Source organism: Gobio gobio, assembly GCF_949357685.1.
Source record: "Gobio gobio genome assembly, chromosome: 4".
In the NCBI taxonomy this organism is placed as follows: Eukaryota; Metazoa; Chordata; class Actinopteri; order Cypriniformes; family Gobionidae; genus Gobio; species Gobio gobio.
Genome location: NC_137100.1, coordinates 29,514,389 through 29,531,832, shown reverse-complemented (window position 1 = coordinate 29,531,832; position 17,444 = coordinate 29,514,389). Strand labels below are relative to the sequence as shown.

The 17,444-nt window shown below is 37.1% G+C and overlaps 1 protein-coding gene across 5 annotated transcripts in view; it reads right to left on the bottom strand.

The window, feature by feature from the left end:
- Window positions 1-628: 628 nt before the first annotated feature.
- slc4a4a (solute carrier family 4 member 4a) overlaps window positions 629-17,444 on the bottom strand; it is an 88,231-nt gene continuing 71,415 nt past the window's right edge. For 4 of the 5 annotated variants that reach the window (XM_079815055.1, XM_079815051.1, XM_079815052.1 and 1 more), the window contains 11 exons: window positions 14,780-14,850; window positions 13,523-13,708; window positions 13,152-13,265; window positions 11,949-12,110; window positions 10,259-10,437; window positions 6,620-6,692; window positions 6,448-6,516; window positions 6,067-6,240; window positions 5,664-5,828; window positions 2,847-2,926; window positions 887-2,469 (listed from right to left, as the gene is read on the bottom strand). In XM_079815055.1, coding sequence (XP_079671181.1) covers window positions 2,364-2,469; window positions 2,847-2,926; window positions 5,664-5,828; window positions 6,067-6,240; window positions 6,448-6,516; window positions 6,620-6,692; window positions 10,259-10,437; window positions 11,949-12,110; window positions 13,152-13,265; window positions 13,523-13,708; window positions 14,780-14,850 — 1,379 coding nt within the window. In that variant the 3' untranslated portion in view covers window positions 887-2,363. Of the gene's footprint in view, window positions 2,470-2,846; window positions 2,927-5,663; window positions 5,829-6,066; window positions 6,241-6,447; window positions 6,517-6,619; window positions 6,693-10,258; window positions 10,438-11,948; window positions 12,111-13,151; window positions 13,266-13,522; window positions 13,709-14,779; window positions 14,851-17,444 lie in introns of all 5 variants that reach the window. The other variant, XM_079815054.1, reaches the window with a different exon arrangement.

The window sequence follows — 17,444 nt, the reverse complement described above, 5'->3', positions numbered from 1 at the left end:
GTATAGCTGGCAAATTATCCTGCACTTTGTTGTCATGAGTAGCCTGACAGTCTTGCTGACGTAGGAAGGTTTTAATGTCAAATTATGCACTAATAATGCTAATGAAGGCTTGGAAAGGCATATTCGTTGACACAAACGTTAAAGAAAGATTTTGTTTTTGTGACCACACACAGTTTTAAACTGCATTATTATATATTGAATTGTTAAATTATTGAATAATTGACAAACTTGTAGAACATATATTATTATAATCTTTATTTTCCTTTCTCTCTTCTCACCAACATCTTCCATCCTATTCCTCAAATTTATTTTTGGCTTTCAAATTGTAGATTGTGCTGCACCTTTTTATGTTAAATATCCCAAAAAGAAAGCACTTTTATTAAATTCAATATTCACCAAATTAGATGTTGAAGTGTATGCCATGGGACCTCCCGCTACTCTGTGCAATGTTAACTGTGAACACTAGATGGTGACATGATTCAGTGTGAACAGCTAAGGCAAGTAATATTCAGGTATAAATGTTATAGTGAAAGATTTTGCCCACCCAATGCCTGAGCATATGAAATGTTTAACCTTGAACATTAAGATAAACTGTCACTAGTATTTGTAAGTCACAAAACAATTAAGCAGGGCTATGACATTTATTACAAATATAGATATACAATAAAACAATAAAATTTCATTTTATTGGACATTGATGGAGTAGCATAAGTTTGATTCAAAATGGTTTGATAGTCCTAAGTGTAGAAATAGGGCAAGTGATATATCAAACCTGTTGTTTTGATATTTTTATGTATATACCCTGTAGCAGATAAAATTATACTGATGGGAAAAACAAAAGTATAAAAACACAATGCACAAAAAAGAAATAAGGAGACCATTTCATAAATTCTGTTCATTTTTAATATTCATTTCCTTTGAAAAATATAAATTCTAAAATAATTTCAGCTGTTTTGTTCTAAAAAGTCACAAAACTTGATTAAAAATGTATCAGTTAAACACTCTACAATTTAGCTACTATTTAGCATTGTTTAAACGTTCAAGAATTTCCCCAGACATGCTTTCACAATAATTTCATGTTTTTATGTACCCCCAAAAATATAAGTTAAAAATCTTATACTTACAAGGTTAAAAGAAGTTGATTTTGTAATTACAGTATACTATCTGTAAGATCTATTGATTTTTTTTGTTTGCTTTTTTAAAGGAGGAGGAAAAATAATGGAAAGATGGGAGAATAATGACAAATTAGCAGGAATCAACATAGAATGTTGGGTTCTTGAAGAATCAAGTCTCAAGGAAAACATGTTTCAGACATGCACTGTATGACATATTTCTCTGTCCTATTCATTCAAATGCATGTACCACTTTTTTGACATTTTGTGACTAATTTTAACAAAGGACACAATAAGACATTCAATGGCTAGACATCATGTAAATAGTGCACAAAAATAATAATAAAAAAATCTTAAACCTAAAGGAATTTCATGTATTATTGCAATTCAGGTTTAAGCCACTTAGGTAAATCATTTGCAGGACAACATGGAGTACATGTAGGTTTACACATGTAGACTTTTTTATGGTTTCCATAACCAGGTGAGGAAGCAAATGCCTAACAAGTCTTGAAACGCAAAATGAATTAGGCTTTCTTAATTAATGAAGCTTGTTAGAACATGTTTGGATAATCAGGCATAAATATTGTTTGTTAAAGGAAACAAATTAAATTTAATATCACATTATATTGAATGAAACTATGAACAACAGCAGGTTCGGTGGCAATCAATAACATTAATCATAATTAGTTAAATCAACAGTTAAATATTACAATATATTATATCACAGTGGTCCGCTCTCTTTATAACAAAAGTAATTTGCTGAATAGTTTGCTCAAGATATACACTAAAAAAGATCAATATTAAAATCTCATGCTGTGCAAATAAAAAAAATGGAAAAGTTATTTTTTTTTTTGTACATAATGCCTACCATGCAAAACAGAGGTAGAGCAGCAAAAAAGAAAAGAAAAGGAAAATAGTGGCATGTTAAGTGAATTTGGTAGAAAGATTCATATTGTATTGGATGAATATTGGAGGAAGTAGTTCTGGAATTGTGGGAAAACAGCTTCAGCATTTCTCTACAGGTCATCACATAAGTGAAACAATGAACTGAATTGCATAGTAGTTTAGGGATTACAACTTGCAAACCATAATGATTAAGTGAGAAAAAACAAGTGTTCCTCAAGCCGTTCTTTAGTCTTCACAGAAAGGATTCATGATGGGGAACAGTCATAATAAAATATCCCTTGGCAAATGGCTTTCAGCAAATTCGATAAGCTTAATAAAATCTATGCTGCAGATTGGCTGGGGGAGTTATAAGGACGTCTCAGACCCTCGACTTCTCCAGTAGAAGCCATTGCTGTCATCTGGGTCCATGTCTATTTTAATCTGAGGCACATTTAATGGCAGTCTCTCTGAACTGAAAAACACAGATGAGTAATCAGTCAACTTCCTAATAGGTATTTAAACGATTTCCCAGTAACTACCAATCATTTCTTTGAAACAATTTAACTTGTGGTTCAAATACCTAGGTGCATTATTTGAACAACTAATAGAGGGGATATTATGTAATCATGAAGCCTTGACAAATTATGATGTTGCTAGAAATTAAAGTGGCTTTCATCATCAGCATCCTTATTAAATTATTATATAGTAATGAAAACCCTGTTTTTTTCTATTAAGTATGCAAAATCTGAACAAGGATCTAATCATTTGAATTAGATGTTCTTACGGGTTCATCAGTCATTATCCATCCATACTATAAATACACAGTACTAATGAGCAACAGATGCATACCTTGACATCGGGCTGGTCTGAAAGTAGTGCCGCTTTTCAGCACGATGAATATCGGTCAAGGAATGAAGGGGGCTTTTCTCCTGCAAGAGGGACACATGGTCCATTATGAGCACATGCATGACTTCACGTTCTACTGAACACAAGCACTGTACACCACCATCAAGCATTCGCACCATACAGGATGAACGGCACCAACACATTTTTCACAGTGGATACATGCAAATACTAAATGCTTCGAGTGAGTGCTGGGATTTCATGGGATTATTTTGAGCATTTTCATTAGATAAGTATTCATTCTAATACAACTACAAATTAAGATGTTAAAAGTTTTAGTAAAACAGAAAATCACAGAGGTCATCTTGTTACACACTAAAATGACAAATTTTCTGAAGAGTTTCACTGATGGAAAATCAATGACTGATTCGGTGAATGTAAAAGGAGGGACATTATCTCGATTAACAGATGGATCGGCAAAAGATATTCAAGAGGATAAGTGTTAAAAGAATCCATGTTAGCATGACACAAAATCACAGGAAACCGAAATACAAAAGTAAAGCAAAATGATTACGACAGGCAAGAAGAGGTAATGAAGCTGTCATTTGCCATAGAGGACTGACAAACTCCACAAATGTATTATGTGACAGAGGAGCAAGTGGTAGCGTGCACCGCATGCAAAAGGAAGAGAAAGCAAAACGTTCGAGCTGAATCATTAAAGAGGTTCAAGTTGAGTCCCCGGGTCCGGTCTACTCACTGTCAGAGGCCTTATCTCCTAAAAAAGGCTCCTGCTCCATCATGTCCATTGGGATTTTAATGCTGGGGACATTCTCATTGTAAGGATAGTCAGACTGCACAGGGAGAAACGGTCAAAAAGAGCTTTAGGAGCTGTACCAGAGTAGTTCACACCTCCTCTTTCATGACCGCCCAAATATTCATAGTATTAAACAAAACATCCTAGAAAATGTATATCTTTTCTAACAATCATACAAATGTCACCGAGGTGCTTAGTACTTTTTAATTTCCAATCGTTTTGCTTTAAAGGGTTAGTTCACCCAAAAATTTAAATAATGTCATTTATTCCTCACCCTCATGCCTGAAACACTGATTCATAACGCTCTGAAGCTTCATGAAGCAGTGTTTTGAAATTGGTTATCACTATAGAAGTCTTTATTTAGTTATTTTTGAAGCACCAAAAATATTCTTGTCGCTTTATAATATTAATATTGAACCACTGTACTCACATGAACTGATTTAAATATGTTTTTAGTACATTAATGGTTCTTGAGAGAGGAAATGTCATTGCTGGCTATGCAGGCCTCACTGATCCATCGGATTTCAACAAAAATATCTTAAAGAGCACCTATCAGGGAATTTTGAAATGTACCTTTCATGTAGTGTGTAACATAGATCTAAGTGAACAAAAACATCCTGCAAAGTTTTGAAATATGACCGTATATATAGTTATTTTCTTTCAAAAGTAAGAGTCGACTCTGAGTCATTTTTAAGAATCGTTAGAAGACCGAAGCTTTTTCTCTGACTAGATGACGTCAACTTGTCAAGTTATTTGAATACGATACGCCCACTTATTGCGCTCCAAGACGGCAGTGAAAACTAGAAAACATCATGGCGACGAGACGCTGTGTTCTGAAGTGCGACTCAAAAGCAAACTTTTTTCATCTGCCCAAGGATGAGCATTTGAAGACTAAGTGGCTTGAAGACAAACCATACATTGTCGCGATTGTGTGTTTATTTAATCGTCAAATGTCTCTATTTGCATGTTTCGCGATCTCAGGAAGCTTTTATTATGGACTTCTATTATGGCACATGGTTCTTCTTCGTCTGTCTGTACCATATATGGATTACATGTGCACAGAGCGCCCTCCGGCTGCCAGGCTGAATGAAAACAACACATAAGAGACTCAATCGCTCGTGATTAGGCTACATCTGCGCATTTTGAGGAAGTATTGAATAAAAAATACTCCTCTGTTTAGAAATTTGACACAGACATATGAGAATCTATCAATATGTCTCCTCATCTGCACACTTTTGAACTAAAAGCCCTGAGGGATGTTGATTTGTCGCGAGTCTTCGTGAGGAGTTTTTTTATGAATGAGATCAGCTGAGGCTCATATTACAATCAAACGGTTCCGACGCGGTTTTCATATTCATAACTCCTGACACATATTAACAAATTACTGTCACTATAAGACTTTGATGGGCGTTCCGTTTCCGAAAATATCTGCACAGACTATACCAATCACAACTGACTGGGTCATCGGACCAATCAGCGCAGATTAGCGTCACGTAAAGGCGGGGTTTTGAAAAGTGAATCACTAAAGGAATCATTTGAGAATCGCTGTCAAAACAGGTAAAAATAAATGCATATTATAAGAAAACTAAAGTCTTTTTTGTCATTGCATGCATGCAAAACTGTTGTTGGGGACTTCTAAAACAATATTTGGAACTTTTTAAATGCCATGATAGGTACTCTTTAATTTGTGTTCCAAAGATTAACGGAGGTCTTACGGGTGTGGAACGACATGAGGGTATTAAATTACATTATTTTCATTTTTAGGTGAACTATCCCTTTAATATTGGAGCTATTTCATGTAAAAAAAGAAAAAAGAAAAAAAGAATACTTTAATAAATAAATAAACATCTACTCTACTTGAAGTTCTGACTAAAACTTAATATGTATCATACACAGGTAATAAAGCAATCAACTAAAAGGCAACTCGGTAGGCTAAACTTATTTCTAAAGTCTAAAGTGGTAATAGTAATACAAAAACAAAAGCTTGTGGCATTTTTCAGGACACTCACGTCTTCCATGTCACTGTCTATGCTCCCTTGTTTCTTCTTTTTCTTTTTCTTCTCATCTTCCTTCTTTTTCTTGTCCTTCTCAGGTATGACATCATCCAGGAAGCTGAGGTCATGCTGGGAGAAGACATAGTCCAACGCCTTCCTCACAGCAACCAGAGCCAAGATCTGACCAATGAGAATACAGCAAATAGAGCCTTTTTCAGTTAGCGCATGTACAACAGATGATGAAACAGAAGTGTTTTGCACAAACATTGCACTTGAGTGTTTCTAGTGGGCTAGAAACATAATTGACAAGCAATTTTTAGCCGCTCTTCAAAGCCCTGAAGCTCTCAGTTTTGCAACCACATCTGCTTCAAGCATAAATGTTTGTTAAAATCACAAATAGGTGAAAGAGGTGACTAACCATGACAGGAAAGATGATGGCTGCCACGGTGGACTTGAGGACCCAAAGGAGCGCCAGGCAGAGCATCTGGACAAAGGTGAAGAGATGGACCTTCCTCAGTGGCACATGCCGCAGGTAGATCAGGTCTGGCTGGTGTTTGGCAGGCATGAGGAGCAGCTTGAGCCTGTCCATAAACTGAGAACCAAAGAGCAATACTCTTCAAAAAAGACAGTTTTCCCAACTAAGTTACTATCAGCCGGTTTCAAATAGTGATTATTTAAATTATTTCATGCTTTTGGAAATACCCCATGTAAAAATGTGTATGGGTTTAATTCTACTTTGTTAGATTCAAATTGGAATTATAATTCAACAGGCTCTCAATTCAGTTTTTAATTAACTCACCTGCACTCCATTGAGTGAAGCAACACCCATGTAGAGGAAGACTCCATACAGCACTGGCATGGGTATGAACTATGGGAAATAATTATTCAATCATTCAAAGCCATTGGGGGTTTGAGAAAAGACAAAGAAAAGAAAAATCTCACACACGCTACTGGATGCAATGTATCGTTACCTTGAGGATAGGAGACATGAAGACAGACAGACCGGTGAGAAGGAAGACAAAGATACCAGTGACTCTCTGTTCCCTGAAGAAAAGAGAATTTCAAAATAAAAAAGAAAAAAATTATTACAGTATATTACAGAAAAAAAAATTTGCAGTCTATGGTACTTTCAGCTAATGACATGCCCAAAAGTACAATCCACGTATACAATTACATGTATTCAGTTGTGTTTGCTCTTAGTTTGTTTTTCATGGACATTTAGTTTGTTTTCATTAGTCACATGTTCCTTTGTTCGAGTTTCCTGCCACTCATCAGTTCACTGGACACTAATCATCATCACAGCTGTTCATTTAGTTCATCACCTTGGCTGCGTCCCAATTTGCCTACTTATACTACGTCCTAAAAGTATGTACTTTTTTTGTTAAGAAAAAGTACATACTTTTGAGTGTGCAGCAGAAAAGTATGCAAGCTTTGGGACATACTACTTCGTCATCTTTAACGGACTCTGTTGCTTAGTTACGTGAATCTTGTCACCGTTTAAACTGCCCTGTCATTCATTGTCACAGTTAAAATCCTCCACATTCAATTTAATTTCCTACCGTATCGGAGAGAAAAGCACGTTGGTCTGCCATTCGTGGATCTTTAATGCAGAGACTCCTCTCATGTGTTTGCAAAGTTAATGGCCAAACGTATCATTACAAAAGTTCACAATGCTGCTGCAGGTGAAATATAATGTGGCTAACATTGAATAAATATCTTTTCGTCAGGTTAAATACTGATAATTGCTCACTCAAGTCCCTTTATCTAATGCCGCGTTCCAGGCAACCCATAACCCGTGTTTTTCCAACCTTCTACCTGTGAAAGTGGACTGGAACGGCAGCCAAACCCGTGACTTCCCACCCGTGAACTCGTACTAGATCGATGTACTCCCAGTTACGAGTTTTGACGTCACATAGCCCGCGAAGCAACAATGACAGCCCCCTACGGATGCAGTGTTTATGAAACAAATATTCAAATAACGTCAAATAAAAGGTATAACAGCTTTTCTTGCCGTCTGCGCCGTTTTTTTCCCCTCCGTTTCCCTCAAATAAGCAAGGAGTAAGCACCTTTGGCGATAGAAATGATTGTGAATGACCATACACCCTGTACAGTACGCCATGCTTTGTTTACATCTAACTACCACACAATTCCTTGCGCTCAGGCAGTTTGGCGTGACTTTGCCTGGAACACTACAAAGTCGTGAGTCGTGGTTTGAAGTTGTAATTTACGGGCTCAAAAACCTGCCTGGAATGCAGCATAATCCTCTCTACTTAGCAGTCAGACTCGCGTAACCGTCATGTTTGTAGTTTTTTAACACTTTTTATCCGCGTTTGTAGTTCTCGCAATGGGTTGTGGGCAATATCAGCCGTTAGAGTGCGCATCGATCTGCACTTTGAATTCTGACCGGAAATAGTAGACCATCCGGGAATCTTTGGAATACTCTTTTCAACATACTACGATTTGGAACATACTAATTCTTTTTTCGAATACTATTTAGTACGGATAGTATGCGAATTGGGACGCAGCACTTGTGTATTTAAGTTCCTCCCTGTTCACTCTCAGTTGTCGGTTGTTTTTCGTGTTTGCCCCGACCCCTCCTCGTCAGACTCCACGCTCATGCAGGTTGTCAGTTTGAGGACAGGCAACAGGAACGAGCGCAATTGACAATGGAGTGTGAGGAGACTTAAACACTGTAAGTTGATGAGTTGATGTATCTGCATTTTAATGTGCTTCGGTTCCTAGAGATTTTTAGATGGATGCCAAGGCTTTTTAGGTTGGGTAGTGTGGCGAGCAGCGAGGCCGAGGGACCGTGAGGGCGGGACGAGGCGGCGCTCATCAGAGAGGATGAGCGCCAGCTGCGCGCCGCAGCGATCTCGGCCCTTGCGGAGGAGTGAGGGAGTATAAAGGAGGAGTGACGACAGTGAGGGACGAGAGAGGACCAGGCCTGGACGTTTTTGTTATGTGCACGCTGCAGTCGTCCGCGAGGGGCTGCAGCCTTTTTGTTTTCATTTTGTGTTTGTGTTTGTGTAGGCGGCAGTCGACCGTGAGGGGCTGTCGCCGCCATTTTATTTTGTGTTTATTTAATTAAAAGTTTGTTTATTGTTCGCCGGTTCCCGCCTCCTTCTTCCCGTACAAACAACGTTTTACTACAGGTAGAATCTGCAATCTCTGACCCAGTTTGTTTGCTGGCTTCCACGGCAGTAAGCTGTGTTTTCCGCCAACTGGCAACCTGTGGTGTCGAAATACTATTGGGTAAACTGGCAACGGGCGTTATCACACAGACCAAAACAAAAACAGACATTCCGACACGGAATGCACATTTCAAAGTAAAATAACTGGCTGTAGCATTGTTTTTCAGAGAAACGAGTACATGAACTAAGCATGTTTCCTAAATATCTGCAAACTTATTGTGGTATTTGTATGCTTTATTAAAGTGAAAAACGTACATAGAGCACCTTTAATGTTTCTCTTTTGCTCACCAAGGCTGTATTTATTTGATCAAAAATACAGTAAAAACAGTTATATTGTGAAATATTATTACAATTAAAAATTACTTTTGTATATCAATATATTTTGTAATTTATATAATAAGGAATGTAATTGTATCCCTGTAATGGCAAAGCTGAATTTTCAGCATTACTCTAGTCTTCAGTGTTACATGACCCTTCAGAAATCATTCTAATATACTGCTCAAGAAACATTATTTTCAGTGTTGAAAAAAGTGTTCAGCTTCTTTTTTTTTAACAACCCATGATATTTTGTTTATAGGATTCTTTGAATAGAAAAGTTTTTTATTTTTATTTTTTTTTGTAACATTTATAAATGTCCGTAGTGATTTTTGATCAATTTGATGCATTCTTGCTGAATAAAAGTCATACTGTCCCCAAACTTTTGAACTGTACTGTATGTGGACAGTGAACACCCCCTTTTAATTACAGGTTTGGCTATTTCAGCTACACCCATTACTAGCAGGTGCATACATCAATCAAAGCATATAGCCATACTATCTTCTTAGAAAAACAAACACGTAGTGTATCATTGTTTTAATCATAGGAAGAATTCAACTGGCAGACGCTTTTATCCACAGTTACTTTCAGTACACTTATTATAGTGACAGTCCCCCTGGAGCAACTTGAAGTTTAGTTCTTTGGTCAGGGGCATAAAGTTGACAGTTTACGAGTTTAGCCCTGTGACCTTGCAGTTACCAGCTCCTATCCTTAACCATGAGATCCCACCTGCCCAATTATGAATGATTACTTCTAATAGAAATATTAATTATCATTATTATTTTAAATTCTTTGAGAAACATAGGATTGGTTAACCAACCAGAGAAGTGTAAAAAATGCAACCTGAAATACCGGTGGTGTATTTTCAGCAGAACTAGGCCTGTTCACGTTTGTACAGCTTACAGCTGCATCAATAAAGGCCCCTAGAGTTCAGTCCAACATGCAGACTTTTAACAGGCATCCCACTGAGCCCAAAACTGTAGTCAACGAGTGACGCAAAAGCTCTACTGTTATAGTCAGATCCTTCAGTTTTATGCTATGACACTGTACAACTACACAGGAATCACAGAAATCATCTCTTCTTTTATATGCTTTACAACATACCTGACACCCAAAAATTTGGGCTGTTCACCAGGGGCAGACGTCTCTGTCTCCATCTTCAAGCTGTCAATGTGGGCGATGGAAATAACTGTTGCAGCTACATACCATGGCAGACCCATGAAAGAGCACACCGCTAACAGCACAGCCACCCAGAACAGGTCCAGATGATAACCTGCACCTTTCTAATTGAGACAAAGATGAAGGATGGCCACAAAATGTTGTTAGAGTAATCAAAAACTATTGATGACTGACAAAAGTGGTTGGTGACAGTTTGCAGGAATAGTTCACCCAGTAATGTTTTTTTTAGCAGCCTCTTATGTTTCTTAACCTGTATACTGTTGTTATTTTATTTTATAACTGAACATAATTTGAGGAGCTCCATTTTTCCAATGTCTTGATCATGTCTGTCAAGGTCCAAAACAAACAAAGCATCATAAACAGACTGTCTATTTCCATGTATAAGTCCAGACTTTGAGCCAGTCTTGTTGGAAATATTAACTAACTCCGCCACTGTTGTCTGGTTATATTTACACTATCGCATTTATTACACTTAGCCCAAATAGACTCTGTCTAAAAATAGTCCATACATTCCAAGGCCACTTTGAAAAAAAAAACCAAACTAATATAACAGCGTATTAGTTTGGAATAATTATATGAGGGTGAATAAACAATGACCGAATTTTTCTTTTTCTTTTTGTCTCTTTAAATAACCTACTAGGTTTTTTGAGTGCTGTATTCTAACATAATAAAATTACACTACATCACACAAAAGTACAGTACAATATGTCACCAGGGCAGTGTAATTCTCACAGAGATGACAATGGGAGTTCTTCCATGGGGAGGCATTATAGTGAGAGGACAAAATGTTTTGAGGCCAGTCTCACATTACAGGCCAAAAGAGAATAAATGGTTTGCTTTTGTCTGATTCACAATTCCTCTTTGTTCCACTACTCAGAATATGTTCCAATGTGGACCTAAAGTGTGGTGGTGGGGTGAAATCGCTTATACTGTACAATCTATAACACTATTATTTTAGGATTAAGATCCTATATGTTATCATTTTTATATGTTACATTTTCATTTTAATCTTAGTTAAAGTTTTAAAAATGTTGTGGTTTGGGTTAGTTTTTTTTTTTTTTTTTTACATTTATCTAGTTTTTATTTATTATTTTCAGTTTAAGTTATTTTAGAACATTTTAGTAAAGGAAAATAAGAAATGTTCCCCTTGGCAACTAGCTAAAATAAAATAAGTTTACATTTTATGGTTTTAGTTTAAGTTTCAGTTGAATATAATAACCCTGGCTTATAATTCATAATAATATATAATTCTTGATTATCAACAAAGTCTATCTAGCTATCAAATTTACTATTACAAAATCATCTTTTCTTTCAGTTTTCAATTCAAATTAAGTTTTAAACAAATATTAATTCCTGGATTATTTATGGTAGCTTCTTCGCCTTTAGCTTTCTCAGTTTCTCAGACCATATGTTTGAATAATGCTAATTTTGACTCCAAGTGCTGATTCACATCCTTCAGACAAAAGATTAAAAGGCTCTACTTTCTATAAATATCCCAATATAGTCGCCCCCGGCACTGTGTGTGTTTCCTGTGTTGTCCTGGGTGGCTCAAAGTGAGCGTGATAAACCATCTGGCTTGGGAGAGAGTCACACAGCTGACTCACGGCAGGCCTACCTTAAGCTTGTGCTCTTTGCGATTGACAATGACAGCGGTGATCTGCTGATCCATGAAGAGCAGGATAGTGACCAGCAGGGCAGGCAGAGCTGCTGCCAGGTACACCCACCAGGGGTTCCCTCCGAACGGTGGCACAAACCAGCCACGGTTTGGGCTTGTTGGCTAAGGACATGAGAGGAGTGTAGTTTGAGGATCACAGACGTTTGCAGTTAGGGCACTTGGCAAATGCTTACAGGATACAAACGGTAATGTCCTGAGTGGATTGGCATTGACTCATACTGTGAATCTGTACAAAAGAAGTAACGTGCCAGCCAATGGCACACTCTGATATTTGTTCTTCCTGAACAAAATCCATTGCTATCAAGCAGACCCTCAGAAAACCAGAGTAGAAACACCCCACTGTCCCAAAGATAGTTGATACAAAATAAATAACATCTAATACAGAACAATTCATCTCTTGATTAGGCTATTTGCTTACAAAATTCTATTTATACAGTGACTAAAACTTATTGCTTGTTTGTTACTGCTTTTGTTTATTTTTCTAGATAAATCACAACCTCAAGATAATTCATAATGTCAATAATAATGCATGACCTCTCTGGACTTCCATATGTTTGGAAGCAGTTCATAATTCTATTTGACTTTTTCTAGGATGCAGTTCTTGTCATGTGAATTATTACTTTTATTAAAAAAGGATGCATTAAAAGACATTTATAATGTTACAAAGGATTTCTATTTCGATTAAATGCTGTTCTTTTGATACTCAAAGAATCCTTAAAAATGCATCAAAGTTTCCACAAAAGCATCAAGCAGCACAACTTTTTTTAGTATTGATAAGAAATGTTTCTTGAGCTGCAAATCAGCATATTAAAATTATTTCTGAAGACTTCTGTGACACTGAAGACTGGTGTAATGGCTGCTGAAAATTCAGCTTTGATATAACAGGAAAACATTACATTTTAAAAGATATTCAAATAGAAGTTATTTTAAATGGTAATATTTCACAATATTCTTTATTTTCCTGTATTTTAGATCAAATAAATGCAGCCCAAGAAACTTTTTTCAAAAATTGTAAAAATAATTGTACCAACCCAAAAAATTGGAACAGTACTGTAGTTCTATGCTGTAGCAATTTTAGAAGTACACCTCAGAAAGGACATCTCTTTACAGTAGCAGACAGACAATATGAACAGAAAGTTTTACCTTAAATTCACTTGGCACTATGAGCTTTGGCGTTTCTACCCCAACAAGAGCGTCAACACCACAGAAGATCAAAATGGCCAGGATAATGGCGAAGTCACTTATGAGCTTCCTCACCTAAGATGACAAAGAAAGTGTTTTTTTTTTTTAGGAACTAAGTAGTGTGCATCACATCAGTAGTCTCTTGCCTCAACAACTGCAGTATTGATTAGGATCAGAAACTGAATTATCTTCTTGTCTACTTGCCCATGGTATATGGATTAGTGGCAGGGTTTGGTTTAATATCGATTGTGTCTACACATGCAGTATGATTAGAGCAACAAATTGACAAATCCATCACAAACACACTACAGATTGACAGTGTGGCTACTTACAGTAGTAGGAAAGAACGGGCTGGTCTTAAATTTCTTTAGACACATGGAGCAGGTGTAGGTGCCAAAGAAAAGGATAAAGGATATGAGGGTGATGTCTGGCACAAAATCACAGGTTTTGCCCACTAGCTCCCCTCCGTATTTCAAGCATTCCTTCTTTGACAGGGAGGACCAGCTGGCATTCAAGCGCTGCACAAATGACACAAAAATACATGATCAGAATATCTACAGATGTCAACTTTGATGTCAAAACAAAATTTCAGTTGTTCATTCACAGAAAATCGTGACATTGAGCCCTCTGGCACATTCATGAGAGTAGCAGCAATGTGTAACGTCAGCAATGTTTGAGTTAGATCTTGTAGATTCAATTCACAAAGGTCTGAATGATTTCGATAACTTCCTTTGAAAATGCATTCATGTAACCAGTTTTTAAAAAAAAAACATTTATAATAACTGAGGGGTGAGATTAATTTGTTTCCCTGTGGTAATCAGCATTATACCACAAATTCAGTCAACAGACCTTAATTTGAACCCAGGACATTCATTTAAAGCTGAGAGACACTTTCACACATCAAACGCTCTCTAGTTTCTGTTTGAAGGCAGAGTTTTGTTGTCTTCAACCTCTCTGAAGTTGTACAATGACTCTGTTACTGTTCAAGTTTGCACAAAAGGTGCGAAACATGAGCTACGGCTCATTCAGTCATAAAGATGTTGGCATGGATTTGGGAATTATGTTTCATTGAGGACTCCGTCTGAATGAAACCATTGTCATAGAAATCTTTCTCTATTATTCGCAGCTGGGAGCTTGGTTTGGCTATAGAAGAGGATAAAACGTCAGCCAGGTCTGGAGAAAATTATTTAGGAAACAGCCAACAATTTAAGGATTAAAAAGCACTATGCATTTTCTGAACATAACCAGGACAAGGAAGTTTTCTCTAATGTGTTGTGTAATTTCTACTGGGTGACCTCAATGAATCCAACCAGTCTTAGGACTGGAATACAGTACACTACACAACACACGTTTTAAAGTCTCGAAGAGTCAATGCTAGTTGATGAAAGGCAGAGCCAGTCTGTAGATTTTGGACAGATTTCACAGAAAATGGCAATGTTTCTGCAGGAGTCTGTTGTTTTAACCTAAAAAGTCTTGTAGTCTGTGGTCGGTAAGTGTATAATGCAGAAGAGTTTTAAAATCTGTACAAATTCATGTAGTGTATTTCCAGCCTTTACACATATTTCAGTGATGTTTTAGGAAACACTTACTGTATCGCTGTAATTTACAGTCCAGATGAGTGTTGAATCAAGTGGATCAGTGTACACATCTGAAGAATTGGCTGAAAAACACAAAGGTCAAAGGTTTTAAACGTGGCCTTCAGAAAGAACCAAAAACATACAGTGGGACTCAAACATCTGAATCCACTACTAAAAAACATATTTAAACCTGGGAATAAACAAAGTTTTAGGATTTAGAAAAGTTCAGAAATATGATGGGCTATTCTAATGAAATAATGCAAATAAAAATACATTGCTAATTTGCTAGTGGTCTTATTTTTTGGACCCAATTTACTTGTAACATTTGATTGTAAATGAATAATATTTTTTTCATTTGTACTATGTAGCACTCTTGACTCAACTCAGATGATCTCATTTATTTATTTTTATCCTCTAGCCACATTTAGCCTCTGAGACAAGTAACTAAATATTTATTAATCATATTTGTACGAATCAGTAGATAATGCTCTGAGTTTAATGGCCACTTAAACTTTAAACACACATGACAGATTTCACAAGCAGACGTTCACACAAGTACAAACATTTTATTGCGGTTGCGGTTAAGTTAAGTACAGCATACTTGCTGACCAGCCCGCAATGGCCACTGTAAACATTCACCACTTCTCCACAGCATTAATCTTTAAAGAGTCTCTTTGCTGGGTTCCCCTAACTGGAACAAATTTCCACACAGCTGTTGTTTTCCTCTGCGGCATCAGATTGAAGAGAAGTCGAGGGAGGGCGAAGAGGAGCAAACAGCGGTTTAGAGGAAAGCAGCGTGAGTGGATGAGAGACCCACCCGCCAGCCCATCTCTGTACGGTCTTAATTCACCACACGCATGGTGGAGATTAACCCCAAACCGCATCACGTCCACATACACCCCCTAGATTGCTCCTTCATTCCTACTTTGGCCACCACACACACACACACACACACACACACATACAGCCACTAGCACAATAAACAGATCTATCATCTGTGGACCACAAGTGAATGTCAACAAATATATCACACCGATACAAAGAAGTAAATTAATTATTACTTCAGAACTTCAAAAACAAAGTTTTGTAAATGTCCAGTGCAGACATTGTTCAGTGGTGTGATAATTGACTAACACATTCTTTCACACCAATATAAAACCTGCATGCAAAAACAAATGACAAACAAATGTAAAGTCACAGATACATCCCAAAACATAAAAGTATTCAATCCACTTGACTGCAACACTGCAGATTAAAAGGTACTTTATGTCACTTTTTTTGTTATCTACTAAATGTATATGAGCGAGTACACATGAACCTATCTTCCAAACCGTGTTTTTGTCTTATCTTGAATCACTAAGGTACACATATAGTGAGTGTTTATATTCAGACTATTTTAGATTGAGCGGGATGCCAATCGCTGTGAAGTAGCCCAGTACCTGCATAATTTGTCATATACATAAACAAAGAGAAGTAACTCTGGCCACAATGTTCTTCCGCGTGACGCATTCTGTTTTGTTTATTAACCGCTAGAGTGCCAAAAGTTACAGTGTACTTTTAAAGTTCGTGTTCTCTTAATTCAGATAAGAGGTTTCATCAATCCTCTATTGGTCACACGTCCTCACGTGATACACATTCGCAGGTCAAAGTTCTCCAAACTTGGAACACCCCTTTAAGGTGTGGTCACATTAACGAATTCACATGAAATTTTGCGAGCAACAAATGTCCATTGTCTATTGTCAATAGTGTGATGCATGAAGCAAAGCTCACACAGAAGTCACTTTCAAACCAAGCAGCTTTCTGTTGACCAACATGGCAAATTTGCATTATCAATCAAGCGGAATCTGCATGGGAAATCTTTTGTCCTCATGTAGAATTCCCAATTAGTGGATTTCTACTGAAATGAACAGAAAAAATTTGGCAAACAATGATACCTTTAGACGTAACAAAGTGACTTGTATTCAACTGACTTGAGATTTGGGACTTGAGACTCAAAAACAAGTAACATGAGACCTGGGACTTAGCTTGTAAACAATTGATTTGAGACTTGACGCTTGTAAACAATTAATCTGAGACCTAAAACTTGTAAACTACTGACTTGAGACTTGAATTAGACTTTGAGACTCAGTTTCTATACACTACAGGTATGTTTTGTAAATCTTGTAGAGTTTGTCTCTAATTCTATTACCAAAAGACTTCACTTGGATTTGTGACAAAAGACTTAAGACTTGACTTAGACTTTATTGATATAGAGACTTGACACCTGTGCAGTTGCAAATATAAACCATTTGAAGCACTAATATGCCCTGCTGAAAATTAAGATGCAAATTAAATTAAAGCTGCAAGCAGCGATCAAAGGGCCCTCGCAAACGGGACCACCGCCACCCGATGGCCTCAGGAAAACAGTGAATAGTGGGTGAAAAAATAGCAAAGTCATTTCGATGTGCCACACACTTCCTGTTGCCAGTAGGTGGAGCTTTGACTATAACTGAATATTGGCATGTAGATGTGCTCAGGCCAGGACTCTTATCAAACATGTGAAGTTTAGGGCAGATTGGACATTGTATGCCTGAGTTACAACAGCTTCCTTTTCATGGCGAAGCATCAAACTTTGTGAAGTCGCCACAGACACGCCCTTCAGCGAAAACTCAAGATCTTCACAATTTAACATCACAAA